The 15,094-nt window shown below is 42.0% G+C and overlaps 1 protein-coding gene across 2 annotated transcripts in view; it reads right to left on the bottom strand.

The window, feature by feature from the left end:
* The window catches only part of LOC102873410 (ubiquitin-conjugating enzyme E2 D3-like), a 48,526-nt gene extending 38,146 nt beyond the window's left edge, over window positions 1–10,380 (bottom strand). The window contains exons 1-2 of one of the 2 annotated variants that reach the window (XM_006893094.1): window positions 10,344–10,380; window positions 8,897–9,053 (exon numbers count right to left, since the gene is read on the bottom strand). In XM_006893094.1, coding sequence (XP_006893156.1) covers window positions 8,897–8,920 — 24 coding nt within the window. In that variant the 5' untranslated portion in view covers window positions 8,921–9,053; window positions 10,344–10,380. Of the gene's footprint in view, window positions 1–8,896; window positions 9,054–9,820; window positions 9,888–10,343 lie in introns of those variants that run through there. The other variant, XM_006893093.1, reaches the window with a different exon arrangement.
* Between the last annotated feature and the right edge of the window lie 4,714 nt (window positions 10,381–15,094).

Raw genomic sequence — 15,094 nt, forward strand, 5'->3', positions numbered from 1 at the left:
CTTGGGAGGGTGCAGGGACAGCGCAGGAGGGGAAGACCCTCTATGAGATGGATTGATTCGGTGACTGGGGTAATTGGGATGGGTGTGTCGGAGGCAGTGCGGTTGGCGCAAGATAGAGCAGGGTTTAGGGCTGTTGTGCATAGGGTCGCTATGAGTCGCAAACGACTCAACGGCACATAACAACAACAACAAGGTTAAGTTTTCATACTTAGCTGACAAGGAGAAAAACATACTCAAGTGCAAGTTACTGACAAAACTATGAATGAATACAAAACCATCTATTGTGGTTTTGATTGCCATCGCTCAAGTCACAGCAACCCTATGAACAAAAAGCCTGAAGTCTTTCTATAGCTATCACAGTTTTTTCAAGTTCGTAGAGTTTCCAGAGGCATGTGGTTTAGAAAGTGGATGCCACTCCTGATTCCAAAACTGTCTTAAAACTGGGAGCTCCTCTGAATACTGGCTACCCTGGGCAGCCGTTATGGCATTTGACTCCCCAATGGCACAAGGTTCAGCATCACAGCAAACCCAGATTACCTCAGTGCAGCAAACTGCCAAAGGAGTGCTACACAATTTAGAATAATGTTCCTCCAAAAATAACACTAGATCTCAGGCCCAACGGGGTTTTAAATACAAGGGCCATCCATATATACATATGTATATATAAGAAAAAAAGGCCTGAAAAGCCTTTCTAGAACTATAGTTGTTTCTTCAAGGTCATAGTTTCCAGAGCCATTTTTAGGAAGTGGATGTCATTCCTACTTCCAAGCCTGTCTTAATCTTTGAGCTCTATCCAACACTGGCAGCCATGGGTAATCATTATGGCATTTGATAGACCACTTGTACAACATTTAGTATCACAAAAATAAAAAATTACCTAAGTACAGTGAAATGACAGAAAAGTGCTTTACCACATAGGAAAACATTCATTTAAAACACATAATTTGAATATTAAGAAACTGCTCTGCCTGTAAGATTGTTGTGATGTGCTGTTGAGTTGACTACTCACATAGTGACTCTATGATCAAGAGGCAACCTCATCTCTGATGCACTTGCCCTTAGTGCCACAGTCACAGTGTTAATACACTTCATCCAGGGTCTTCCTCTCCTGTGCTGATCCTTTACCCTTTCAAGCATTATGTCCTTTTCCAAAGACTGGTTCTTTCTGGCAACACACTGCTTTTCCCCCACGGTAAGTTTCCTGGGGAAAATGTTCCCATTCAGGGCCATCTGTCCTTAAAATCCTGACTCTTGAAACTTCTTATGGGTGGAAATTGTGAGACTTCATTCTCCTGCCACTGGCAAACATGTTGCTACTATCCTATTAAAAAAGCTTAAACAGGCCCAATGAGGGGGAAAGGACCATGAGCTCACTCTTCTGAATAAATGAGTCTCAAAACTAACACATGTTCTAATTCATCTCATTAGTTTGTAAGACTAAACAGGAATTTGGGACCAAACAAAAGGATAGCAAACAGATTTCACATTCCTGAAATGTCTACTTATTTCCGTAAGACTTAAATGAGCAGCACGGTAGAAAAGGAGGCAGGATTCACGGCATTTGTTCATGAATCAAATCATTCTAAAGAGCCACCAATAAATACCCTAAACTGAGGAATGTTCTCACTCGAGGCGTAAGAGTAAACAGCAATGGGTCAGACCATTTTATTTTTTAAAGCATCTTCCTTTATGGTACTAAGAGAAAGCTACCGAAAGTTTATTTTGCAGAACTGTGTTCTTTTCATTAGTAAGAGGCAGAGTCTCTTTCTGTAAAACATAACAAAAACTAAGAAATACAGACCTCAATGTTCAAATATACCACTAAAGATTTCTTTCTGCTTCTAACATCTTCATTAAAAGATGAACGTTACTAGAAGTGGTGAGTGGAACAAAAGGTCTTGGCCATGATTATCAAAACATCAAGGGCCCAGTGGTATATGATTCAAGTTGTAGGACTGCTCTCTGCCTTCAAAAAGCTTGCAATTAAGAGGTAGCAAAAAATATTTACGAACATGAAGCCTACAATTCAGTCAAGTTAGATTAGACTCTATTAAGATTTAGGCATCCTACTATTCACTTTTAACATGACCTAGATCAGATCAACATAAAAAAAGAACCCCAGTACTTATGAAAACAAACATTTCACCCCTGCTATTGATGTGTAAATTCCCCCATATATCTTATTTAGTCTAACCATCCAGAGGGCTTGCCAAAACTTGATTACAGTAAAAAGGTCAAGTTCATGGATTCCAACCTTGTACAGTAACTAACAAGTATTCCACCATCATTTGTTAGCTAACCCAATCTCAATTCTTCATCTTAAATAGCATTAAACAAAGAGAGTAAGGCTGTTTAACCCCATTTTTCTGTTAGCACTTTTGGAAAAAAACTTTCAAAAGCTCAAATCCTCACTAACAAACTAATCCTTCTAAATTCTTCAACACTCTAAAGATACTCTTGTCTCTTAAACCTTTACAAAGGTAGGTAAGCGAAATAAACTGAGTGAAGTGCATCAATAAAGAGGGTAAGACTCACCTAAAAACAAAACAAAACAAAACAAAAAAACCACAACAAACCACCCATATAATCAGACTAAGTAAAAGCAATTACCCAATTAGGTGAACAACTGCACATATGCAACTGTTTTACAACAAAAAAAATTCTGCAAACTCTAGATAAACAAGAGTAGTCTATTATTTATGTTTATTAACTTTCAGCTCTTTTTGGAAGCAGACTGCCAAGGAACTTTTAGGTTAGCAGGTGAGTATTTTATCATTTCTACCACCAGGGCTCCTTCTATACACCATACTTAAACACAATTAGCACAGAAGTAGACAACAAATACCACCAAAATGTATAGCACCACTAGCTAATGCAGGAGAAAGGCCTTGACAAAAAGATTTTAAATTCAAAACAATTTTATTAAACTGTAAGCTTTAAGTATCTGTCTCATTACATCACTGATAAAACATGATCTTTGCATTTAAGTATCATTATAAGTGAGACGAGTATGCATGCTCATTAGGCAAGGTACTAAGAATGATTTGACTAACAATCTTTAGGTTATGTTTTGTAAACATTTATAGTTAATACAGTAAAACCTGGGTGTTATGCTTTGATCTATGAAAGCAAATGAGTTCAAATACACAGAAGAGAAAAATGAAGAACAGCAGTGGAGAAAGTTATCAACCGATAACACTGTTAAATCATAGAAAAGGTATGTCCTAATGAAAAGGAAGTAACCAAGTGAGACCTGGGAAGTTTTCATTTAGTATAAATTCAGCCAAGAAAATTTGACTGAAGGTTCCTAAATGATAATATTCAAAACAGTTTTAAATAAAATTAGAAATTTGAGGCAAGTATGAAACTATTTGGTGAATAATTGATTTCTTCCTCTTGTACATGACTGACAGTACTGAGAGAATAAATCTTATTTTAAAAAAATGGTAGTAAGATATTCACTAAAGGTACCTGTTCTTTAATTACACTACCTAATTTTGAAATAAAAGAAATACTATAGTGGGGAGCTCTGGAGGCCAAGTGCTGAGGGACTCTGCTGCCAACTTAAAAGCACAATGTCTGATGTACCACCTGCTTTTCAGGAGAATGAGGTGCAAATCTGCTGTGCAATTTTCTGCCTCTGAAAAACCTGCTGGAGGGTCAATTCAACTTCTAGGTACATAACAACATTGCAACAAAACAAAAAATTTCCAGTCAAAGGTTATTTTTTAAAAATATACATGGGGTTTCTTTTTGTGAGAATCTTTAATTCTAAAAGTCACTGTGGTAATAACACAACGCAGCACTGAAAGACATCTACACAGAGTGTCTTGAACAAAAGGGAGTGATAGTGGCATACTCTGTAGGAGGCTCTGCTGCAAAAGCAGAAGCAACAACTCTGTGGTGGTTCTAAATTTAGAGCCTTTGATAACCTGGGGAATCAGCTAAGATTTGGTTCTGACTCAGGCAATGACTTAAGTTTGTCTTTAATAAGAAAAGAAAAACACAATGAATGGGAGGGGGGTAATTAAATGGGAAGGATATGCTGTTAAAAAAAAGTTGCATAAAAAAAACCCCAAAAAACAAACAAACAAACAAAAAACCACAAAATAACAGAATAGGCAAACCTGACACGTTGGTAATCCAATTTCATCTAGATTTCTTTAAATGGTTCCCCATTAGATTCATGGTTTTGGAAGCCAAGTCATTTATGTGTTCATATGGTTACTTTCTCCACTGGCAGCTAGTATTCTCTAAGGGTAGTGACAGATTTGTCAACTTTTTAAACGCTCTGGGACTACAATACTGTGCTGAAGAGTAGGATTTCAGTAAGTACTGATTAAATGACTATGGTTCTTATCCAGCTTCAAACTCACGTTATGTTAGGTACTGAGTCAAATACACAAGTACAATCCAAGCGACCCTATGAACATATGAATCCCTGTCCTATCCCTGTGCCATCCTCCCATTTCCTGATACATGTGAGCCCACTGCAGCAGTCACTGTATTAATCCATCCTCTCCTCTGCCTCCTTTCCAAGTATGGTGTCCCTCTAAGAGGTACAGTCTCTTCTGGCCACATGCCTGAAGTATGCATGATGAAGCTTTATCATCTTTGCCTCTCAGGAGCACCCTAAAACTTATCTAGGGAGCATTTTTTAAAAATACAACTGTTCCTGAGAAAGTGATTCAGTAAATCCGGTTAAGACCATATGTGCCTGTATTTTTAAGTTCAGAATATTCTGATACGTAATGACAAATAGAATCCACTGATGAATAGTAAACTTTAATGAACATACATATCTAGTAGAATGACATTATTACTTCCAAACTATGTAAGGGTAAATATTTTTAAATGATTTTTTAAAATTTATTATTCATTTCAATGAAAATTTACAGACTTTGGATTTCCATTCATTCATTGTTGCACTTTTCTCCCCTCCCAACCCTCCCCCCTAGTACACTACCCTTTTAGAAAAGTGAAATTCTTTCATTGTTTTACAATCCCCCCCTTCACTATGCAGCCTTCCCTATGGACTCTCATGACAAAAATACCTAATCACATATCCCTTTAAAACAGTTTTCTCCCTCATCTGTTTCAATGCAGTATACATTCCTGTACCTATCTTTCTCAGTCTCCCCCCTATACCCGAGGTCAGTCCTGTTTTACAACAGTGGCACCATGCAGTATTTGTCCTTTTGTGACTGAAATACTTTACTCAGCATAATGTCCTCCAGGGTCACGTAAGAGTAAATTTTAAAAGTTAGAACCTAAGAATAAGGCTAAATCTCAATTATTTCAATGTAATGTGGGATAAAAAAGAAATGCATAGGCAGCAAAGTCACACTCAATCAACTCTTTATAAAATAGGTATTGAAATTGTTCAAAATACCAGTACAGCATAAAGTATAGCTCTTAAAAGTAATGTGAATCTGAATTTTTCCATTTACTAAAGCAGTATTACTACATACAAATGAATTAACCTTTGTCTCCTTTACTTATCCATGAGTTTTATAGTAGCTATCTTCAGAGTTGTGAAGGTTCAATGAGTTAATACTGAAGACTCAGAAACAGTACCCAAAAGACAGCAGATTTCGCAGTCAACAACAGAGGCAAAAGAAAATTTTTTAAATCCAAAATTAGTGTTAGGAACAGTGGCCCTATGAGGACTAGCTTGTTCTAATCCAATCCTGCCACAATTTAACAATGAGTGTTTTCTAACCTCTCTGTGCCTCAATAATTTTATCAAAAATCATATACTAGGAAGATCTACTTCATAGGGTTGTTAAGGAATTCTGGTGGTGCAGTAGGTTAAGTACTGGGGTGTCAACTTTAAATCCACTGGCTTTTCTGCAGAAGAAACATGAAGCAGCCTGATCCCATCAAGAGTTACAGCCTTGGAAAACCTACAGTGAAGTTACACTCTGTCCTATAGGGTTGCTATGAGTGGGAACAACTGGCAGTGGGATTTTGTCTCTATAAGGATAATACATAAGTGCTTTAAACGTTCTGATACACTGCACTCAAAATACGAGGTATTATTTTAAACTTTGTCAGTATTCAATTTCACATTAAAAAATACTCTACATTTCAGGGTATACTGTGTTTCATATTCTATCCTTTTACTGTACACACAAATTCATACATATCATACAGTATAGTTTTTGCTAAAAATACCAATGAAAGCAAAACTGCCTATGGCCCCTACATAGCAACCATTTCTTATTCTTGCTCAAAATGGTTCCATAGATCATACCTTTCAAATAAAAATTATGAGGAGTGAGGAAATAGTTCTAGATCAATGTTTAAAATTAATTCACATGTCAAGAAATAGGTGCATGACAAGTAATGGAAAAATGATTATCAATTCCCATCTGACCTAGAGCCAAATCCAAACCCAACTCATTGCCATCCAGCAACCATACAGGTCTGGGCAGTACTACCCCTTAAGATTTTCAACTCTTTAGGGAAGCAGGCTGTCACATCTTTCTGCTGTGGAGCTAGTGGGCTCCAAACCATCAATCTTCTAGTTAGCAGCCAACAGTTTAACCACTGGGATGTCTAACGATGTTTCAAAGATTCCCAATGTAATTCTGACAGCAACAACAACTAAGACACACACCGTCTCTCTCTCTCTCACACACACTCACACACACACACACACACACACTCTCTCTCTCTCTCCCTCCCTCCCCCCATATACCAATGATGTTTCACATAAGCACTTGTTTCCTCAATAGGTGAAATGTTATTTTGTCAAATATTTTATAAACCTCAAAATAGTTACAGGAGACAATCTGGCAATATGTAAGTTCTTACAGAAAGCCAGTGTTCTTTCATGAAAAGGCTTATCAAGATTAAAAAGAGTATTAAAATAACAACTAAGGTGTCAGTCAGTCCACTTGTTCCATGCTACATTAACCCATCTAATCATCAACAAAATAAATCTAGGGATTGAAAATGTTCCATTCCCCATCAACCGAGGCTTAAACATTATCTTTTTTGGGGGGGGGGGGAGGGCTTTAATTTGTGTTTATTTTCTCATATAAAACATTATCTTTTTATAGACGCATAAAGACAAGTTGCAGAGCTAGAATCCTAGAGCATTTCTACTCCAGTGTTCAGTCTTTACCATTACATTGCTTACGTTAAGCTTTTAAATCATTAAAGTGGGGGTCACAACAGCTGATAGGTATGACCAGAAAAGGGAAAAAAACCCACCTATTTCGAAGTGCTCTGTTCTATATGAATAAAAAGTTAAGGAACTAAAATTATTACACATTTTGATGGGTTAATTCCCATGGGGAGAAAAAAAATGTACTAAAATGTTACACTCCTTGTATTAACTAAGTCACAAAATACAACTATGCATTTCAATGTATTGATTGCCTTCAAAAGTCAGCCTTGATTAACAGATGCAGTCACAGAAAAGAATATGATTTATACTTTAGTTCTCAACTCTTAAGTTTTTCTTCCTCTCCTTTTCCATCGTCTCAAAAATATGAAGATTTCAATTCATATTACAAATAAATCCACACTGACAATTCAGGATTTAGGCATCAACACACTAAGAGTGAACACAAATAACTAGTTTTGTCAATAAACTCAAAATACTAGGTCTATGTAGATAAATCAAGTCTTCGCCATCTAAAAGCTAATTTGTCAAACCCAAAGTTTCTAACCTTCAACATCCTCTGCCTCCATCCCCTGCCTCCTAGTTTCTAACAAGGATGAATTTATTCCACGACATTTTTTTCAAGTTAGCTGTAAATACTCCACCCTCTTCGATTGTGCAAGAACCAAACACATCAGATACACAAGTTCCAAAAAAAGGAAATGCAGTCAAGTTTGAATTTAGGTAAATCTTGAAGAAGGCAAGTGGGGTTGGGTGAGTGTACAGCAACACACAAACTGATGTAAACGTTATCATTTATGGAAAAATATTATTTCATATTATTATGAAAGGAGATGCCGGAAAGAGCCTGAACCAGTTAAAGCCGCCGCCATCTTAAAATGCGGGATAGAAGTTACAGCAAGAAAATGAGACTAAATCACCAGAAGTGGAGGCTCTGGTAACTTCCCCTGACCTCGACAGAGCCTAGGGTTTTTTTCCAACCAAGATCGATAATTTACTATCAAACCACGTATTAAGTGGCAACGCACTCTTACCCTAGGTGGTATTAAAAGGGCCGGAGCAAAAACCCTGGTCTGCCCAGACTCTGCTCCAGACTCCCCAAGCTTAATTTTTTTTTTTTAAACATCAGTTCCCGGAGAGATACACAGCTTAGGGTGAAAAGCCGTAACTACAAACACAGGAAGTGGCAACATTGTGTCAGCCCGTCTCCTCCCGGCCCTGCAGATTCCAGCGTAACCTGTCCAGAGTCAGGGCAGTGTCTCCGACTGGCTCTTCTCGTGAGACTTCCATCCGGAACACCCCGTAAGTTCCAGAACACCCCCCCCCCCCAGATTTCTAGCATCTTTCCTCTAGGAAGCTTCCTGAGTACCTTGATTTTACGTATGAAAAGTTCTCCAGCACAAGAGGAGCACGCGTATGACATCTGCCAGAGCGACTCCCGGCAATTACGTGCCTCAAACCAGACTGACTCTTCGAGAAAAGAAATCCAGGCGCCTTGAGCGGCAGCTTCATCGCCCCCATCCCCCAAGGTCCACGGATCACGCTGAAATCGACTCAGGCTAAATCCTAACTTGCCACAAACTCTGCGCCTTAGCTTGAAGCCTTATTTTCCCTTAAAGCAAAGTTGGTTCTCCATCTTTCCCGAGAAGTGAGCCCAAGATCGGTCTTTTCAGGATCCTGTTTCTCCACCCCCACGCTCTGCTCGGGGCCTGAGCCCTCCTTCCCTCCCACAAGCCCTTTCTTTCCAGCCCTATGGGTTACCTTATTAATCCGTTTCAGCGCCATAGTCTGTGCTTTTCGTCTGGCTCCGCACTATGTCGGTGTGCGCTCAAAGGTCCGGCCAAAACTCTTGATTATCCGGGCAGCAGGGGAAAAGACTGTCTCTTCTTCTCACACCGGCTCTGCCAGACACAGGCGCCTTTTGCAAAAACGGAGCAGGATCAGCACTCGCCCGGGCCCGGGAGAAGACCCCGATGAATCAATCCAAGTCCCTTAAAACGGCCGCGATCCGGGGTGGGTGGGGTGGCAGGGCCACCGGACAGCCTCTATGCCGTGCGCCGGCCCGGAGCGGGGGCGAGGGTGACGGCAGGAGTGCAGGGGTGACTACCAGGCTGACTTCCCGTACTCTCGAGAGGAAGAAACCCAGGTGGGAGAGGAAGAGGCGTAGGAGAAAGGGGTGGGTGCGGGGCAGGGTCCAGGGCCCGGCAGAGGAGGAGCCGGGGCCTAGTCGGCGCTATGCCGGCGTCACTAGGGCAGAGAAAAGCAAGGGGGGAGGGGGAACCGGGAGGCTCCGGACGGACGCCGGGCCTCTCGCGTTTTCTGCTCAAAGGTGCAGCCAGGGAGGGGAAGGGAATAAAGGGAGAGGCTTTGCTATGTGTTGCTGTCCCCGCAGCGAGGGCTATTCTGCGTCGCCCCTGACGCCACCGTACACTCCGCCTTCCAGCGCGCGCTCCCGCCCCGCCACCGCCACCACGCGCCCGCGCCGCCCGAGGCTCCGGCTTAGGCGCGAGGACGCGCCCATTCCCTCTCCCCCTTCAACAGGAGAGGCCCAGGCTCCTCCAGCCTGCCCACCTCACCCCACCCAACAGGCTGCTGCACACCCAACCCACCCAGAGCCCTATTTCCCTCTTAACCACCGGCCACTGGGCCGGCCTCCCTTCCCTTCCCGTCCACACCCACGCGTACAGAGGGGCCGGGGCCTCCCTCAAGCTGCGGCCTCGGCCTCCTCCCGCGCGGCAACTGGTGCCTCCCCGGCCCTACGGGGCTCACGCGCACGACACAGCCACAAGATGTCCGCTCTGACGGAACTACTGCCAGCTGCCACGCTCCGCCCCGCCCCCCTCCTCCTGCCTCTTCACCGCCGCGTATCAGTCCGCCAACGCCGCCGTCGCGAGCACAGGACGACTCTTAAGGGTGAAGGGGAACGGTTTACTTCCCACGTCCAGGGCCGAGAGTCTCTGTGCCACTCCCTTTTCCTTCTCCTTTTCCGAACACCACCTTCTACTAAACGGATCTGAGGTCGGATTGGGAGGGCGGGGGCCGGAGGCGGGTCATGGGCTTGAGGGGGGAGGGTAGACGAACGGCGGAAACCCTTAGACTAAGAGAAGCATCGAGAACCGGAAGGAGACCATGGGAGGAAGGTAATGGAAGCGGCAGCTGCGCGGTCGATCCCCACACCCCTCCCGACCGCGTCCCCCTGTTTCCTCACTTGGTGTTGAGGAGTGGGGTCTCGCGAGAACCTCGTGGCTGGCGAGCTGGAGCTGGAGCTGTGCAGTGACTTAGGGTTAGTTTTGTGGGCTCTTCCTAATGGGAGCCCGCCCCTAAACCGCAAATTCTCGCGAGATGCAATAGGGCACCAGCTCGAGTTAAGGCGGGCCGCTGCGGGGAAGCACCGCCCCTGAATGCGTACGCTGGTGGGAGGGAAAGGAAGTGGAATTCCCCGGACTGTAAGAGCGCGTGCTGACACATCCTCCTCTCAAGCACCCAATCAGGAATGTGCAGAGGGAGGTGCTTTATAGGTAACTTCAGTCCAAGGGTAGATCTCCCATTCTGAGGTCTTCCATGCAGCAGGTGAACAAAATTTACTAGTCTCCCTGTCTGGCCTTGGTAACCAGTGGAAAGAGGTACCGCTTTTCATCGGCACAGTAACTTTTAATTGAACCAGGTGCCGTAGCTCTCCCACGTGCTGAAATCTTGTACATTTCTGCTTTCTATCTCGGTACAGAGAAAGCTAGGCCCTCAGACCGCTCTTCGGAGTTAAACCAGTTAATTGGTTAGAATTGGAAGTTGGGGAGATGGGACCTACTATTGTTTGCCATCGTTCACCATAGTTTAATTAATATGGAAATAAGTTTGCTACCTTAATATCTTTTTCTTCCTGTTGCAGTGTTTCAATTCCTGGAGTGCTCAAGAATTAAATTTCAGTTTCAGGAAGTAGTGAAACTCAAGAAAACAGGTGGAGTTTTGGGTCAGTACCACTCAGTACTCAGAACTAGAAGTATAGTTTTAGCCTGCCTTCATCTGCCACTGTACGGTGTGGAGAGGGTGATTTTGCTTTCTAGTATTACCTTTTGCCTAAAAAGCATTGGTTTTTAGAAGAAATTTAAAGGTGCATAAGCACTAACTTGCTTAAGATTGTCTAGCATTCCTTAATAACATTCCTTAACAAGAAGTGAAAGGTTAAGAATTACTTGGAAAAAATGTACCTGTTTTCAAAAGATGATTAATTTCTATAAAGGAAAGCAACATGCTGTTTTCTGTTGAAGAAAATGGCAAAAACTTCCCAGGTCAGTATTCTTTAGTGTTCATATAAAACTGGGCATTTTGTTGAAAAGGCACACTTTGATTTCATACAGCCTGAGATTCTGCATTTCTAGGAAAGCAACAAAGTGTAAAGATTATTCTTGCCCAAGGACTACACAGGTTAGTGGCAAGGCACGAAAGTGCCAGTCACATGACCTGTATACATATGATCTCTCCCCTCTGAATAATTCATCCTTTGTTCTCTTTTAGTCAGAGAAATATACCAGAATGAAACAGAATTAAGCATGTAGGTAGACGGAACAAACCAGGTTTCAGGTACTGCCATATTGTCCCCAGTTGTGTGATCTTGATCTGGTTAATTTTGAGTGTTTTCTTTAACACTAAATAAGAATAGCTGTTTATTTTTACAGTGCTGTTACGTGGGCCAGGTGTCTCAGAATGTGTGACATAGCACTATTGACTCCACAATGCAATGTAAATAAAAACTAGTCAAGACAGTAACTGACGATAGTCAAGAAATCAAAAGACACAGCAGTTAAATCTGTTGAAGACCTCTGTAAGATATTGAGGAACAATGATGCCAGTTTAAAGACTAAGGTCATCTAACTCAAGCCATGATCTTTTCAGTTACTTTTATGCATCTGAAATTCTTTTGAATTGTGGTGCTGGAGGACAATACTCAATATGTTGTGGACTGCCAAGGGAACAAACAAATAGGTCTTGGATAGGGTGCTGCTCCTTGGAGGCAAGGATGGTGAGCTTTTTCTCACATAACTTGGGCATGTTGTTAGGAGGGACTGGTCCCTGGAGAAAGACATCATGTTTGGTATGGTGGAAGGGTCAGCAAAGGAGTGGAAGACTCTCAACAAGATGAAAGGTAAAAATGGGCTCAAATATTTCAGAGATGATGGGAATGGCACAGGATAAGGCAAAGTTCAGATCAGATCCATTGCTCATGGAGTTGCTATGAGTTAGCACTTAACAATAAATGTGAAACACGAGTGGTAACACTCCCAACAACAAAAAATACCACTGCCATCATGTAAATTCCAACTCCTTGTAACCTCATGTGTGTCAGAGTAGAATTGTCCTTGGAGAGGGACATCCTGCTTGGGAGGATAGAGGAACAGCACACGAGAGAAAGACCGTGGATGAGATGGATTGACTCAATGACTGGCATAATAGGGGTAGATGTGTCAGATTCAGTCAGGTTGGCTCAAAATAGAGCAGGGTTCAGAGCTGTTGTACGTAGGGTCACTATGATTTGCAGGTGATTTGACAGCATGTAACAAGAAGGTTTGAATGGGTGATTATCTAAAAGTAAATTACCAGGCATTGCTTCTCAATCACCTCTGGTAGATGTCTCTAAAATTTTACATTTAGCAGCCAAGTACATTTATTGTTTATTCTGTCCAGGGACTAAAAAAAATAGCATGTTGTTGTTATCATGTACCATTGAGTTGCCTGCGACTCATAGTGGCCCTGTGTACAACAGTCCTAACCCCTGTTCTATCCTGTGCCAATCTCACTGTCTCTGACACACCCATCATTACCTCAGTCACTGAATCAATCCATCTATAGAGGGTCCTCTCCTGCGCTGACCCTCCACCCTCCCAAGCATGACGTCCTTCTCCAAGGACCGGTCCCTCCTTGTAACATGTCCAAAGTATGTCAGACAAAGCTTTAGAATCTTTACCTCCAAGGAGAAGCCTGGTTTAACCCTCTCCAAGGAAAACCTGTTCATTTTCTTAGGAGTCTTTGGTATATTCAGTACTCTTTTTCAACAACAAAGCTCAAAGACATCAATTTTCCTTCTGTCCTCCCTAGTCATTGTCCAACTCTGACTCACAGCAAGTGATTGCAAAGACAGTGGCCTGTATCAAGTGCACTTGTCTCCAGAGTAACACCATTGCTCTTCAGTACTTTGGAGAGGTCCCTAACAGCAATCTTTCCCAATTCAATACCTCTTAATTTCTTGGCTGTTGATGCCAAGAGTGTTTGTTGACTGTGGAGCCAAGCAAACTGAAGTTGTGAACAATCTCAATCTCTTCACCATCCATCCTGATGGTGCCAATTGGCCCAATGGTGAGAATCTTTGTCTTCTTGACATTGAGCCTCAATCCATATTGAAGGCTGCAGTCCTTAACCTTCTGCAGCAAGCTCTTCAGTCCTCCTCAGTTTCATTTAGCAGTGTTGTGTCATCTGCATAATGCAGATTGTTGATGAATCTTCCACCAGTCCTGATGACACTTCTCTTCATACAGCCCTGCCTCCTGGATAATCTGTTCTGCATATAGGTTGAAAAAGTATGGAGACAGGACACATCCCTGGCATACGCCCTTCCCAATTTTGAACCATGCAGTGTTTCCTTGCTCTATTCTGACAACTGCCTCCTGGTCCAAGTATAGGTTTCTCATTAGCATGATCAAGTGTTCTGGGAATGTTTATTGAATACACCCATGTACGAGGTGCTGTTGTTTTTAATCGAGTTTTACAAATGAAAATGAGATTGATTAAGTTACTACTGAAGATTACATAGAGTAAGTAAGTAGAAGAAAAAGAATTTAACTTCAGAGTATTACGTATTCAGAAAGTAGGAGGGTAGTGTGTTTTATAGTTCTTTAAAATGCCATCTGAATAAAATTTTACTTGACTTTATTTCTTTCTCTCTTCTTTCAGGAGCCTTTTATTGAATAAATGTACTCGACTGTTAATTCAGAAAACAGACATTTTCCATAATTTTATACTGAAGTTTGTTTAAATAAGTGTAGTACAATGTGACTTCTCTGAGACTTTTCTTTATGAATTTCTAACTATTCTGGGTTCCCTTTGAGTAATGTAAAAAGAGTGTAGACAGTAAGGGGCTAGCCTCATTTGACCTGTACTCATTCCACAAGAAGAAATAGCCTCTTAACATCATAAACACAAAACCAATTCCGTGAGGTCAGACATGCCATTTCTAACACAAACTTCCCCCCATGGCTCTTTTGTCTACTAGTAGGTCAGCATTCCAGTGGCCACACAAAACTCACAGATAATACTCACGATTATGGGATTTATTAGACATGTTAACAGGTTACAATTCAGATTGGAAACAGGATACAAGTCTTCAGGCAGTACAACTTCTCAGCTGTTGTCACAACGATAGAGACTTTCGGTCATTGTTTTGGAGCTCTTTTAGTCCTATTCATTATGATGTCATCCTTAGTCATTCTCCACCTTTCTGGACAATGACTAAAGTTGATAGAAGAAGAATCAATGCCTTTGAGTTGTGCTGGAGAAGAGAATTGGATATACCATGAACTGCTTAAGAAAATAAACAGTTCTGTCGTGAAGCCAGGCCACTCCTTGGAGGCAAGGATTTTAAAGCACTTTCTGACATACTTTGGGCATGTTATCAGGAGGGATCAGTCCTTGGACAGGGACATCATGCATGGAAGGGTGGAGGGACAATACAAGAGAGGAAGACCCTGGATGAGCTTGATTGACTCATTCATGGGGTAATGTTGTTGTTGTTATGTGCCTTTGAGTCGTTTCCGACTCATAGCGACCCTATGCACAACAGCCCTAAACCCTGCTCTATCCTGCGCCAACGACACTGCCTCTGACACACCCATCCCGATTACCCCAGTCACCGAATCAATCCATCTCATAGAGGGTCTTCCCCTCCTGCGCTGTCCCTCCACCCTCCCAAGC

Source organism: Elephantulus edwardii, unplaced genomic scaffold, assembly GCF_000299155.1.
Source record: "Elephantulus edwardii isolate Elephantulus edwardi_28Jun2011 unplaced genomic scaffold, EleEdw1.0 scaffold00122, whole genome shotgun sequence".
In the NCBI taxonomy this organism is placed as follows: domain Eukaryota; kingdom Metazoa; phylum Chordata; class Mammalia; order Macroscelidea; family Macroscelididae; genus Elephantulus; species Elephantulus edwardii.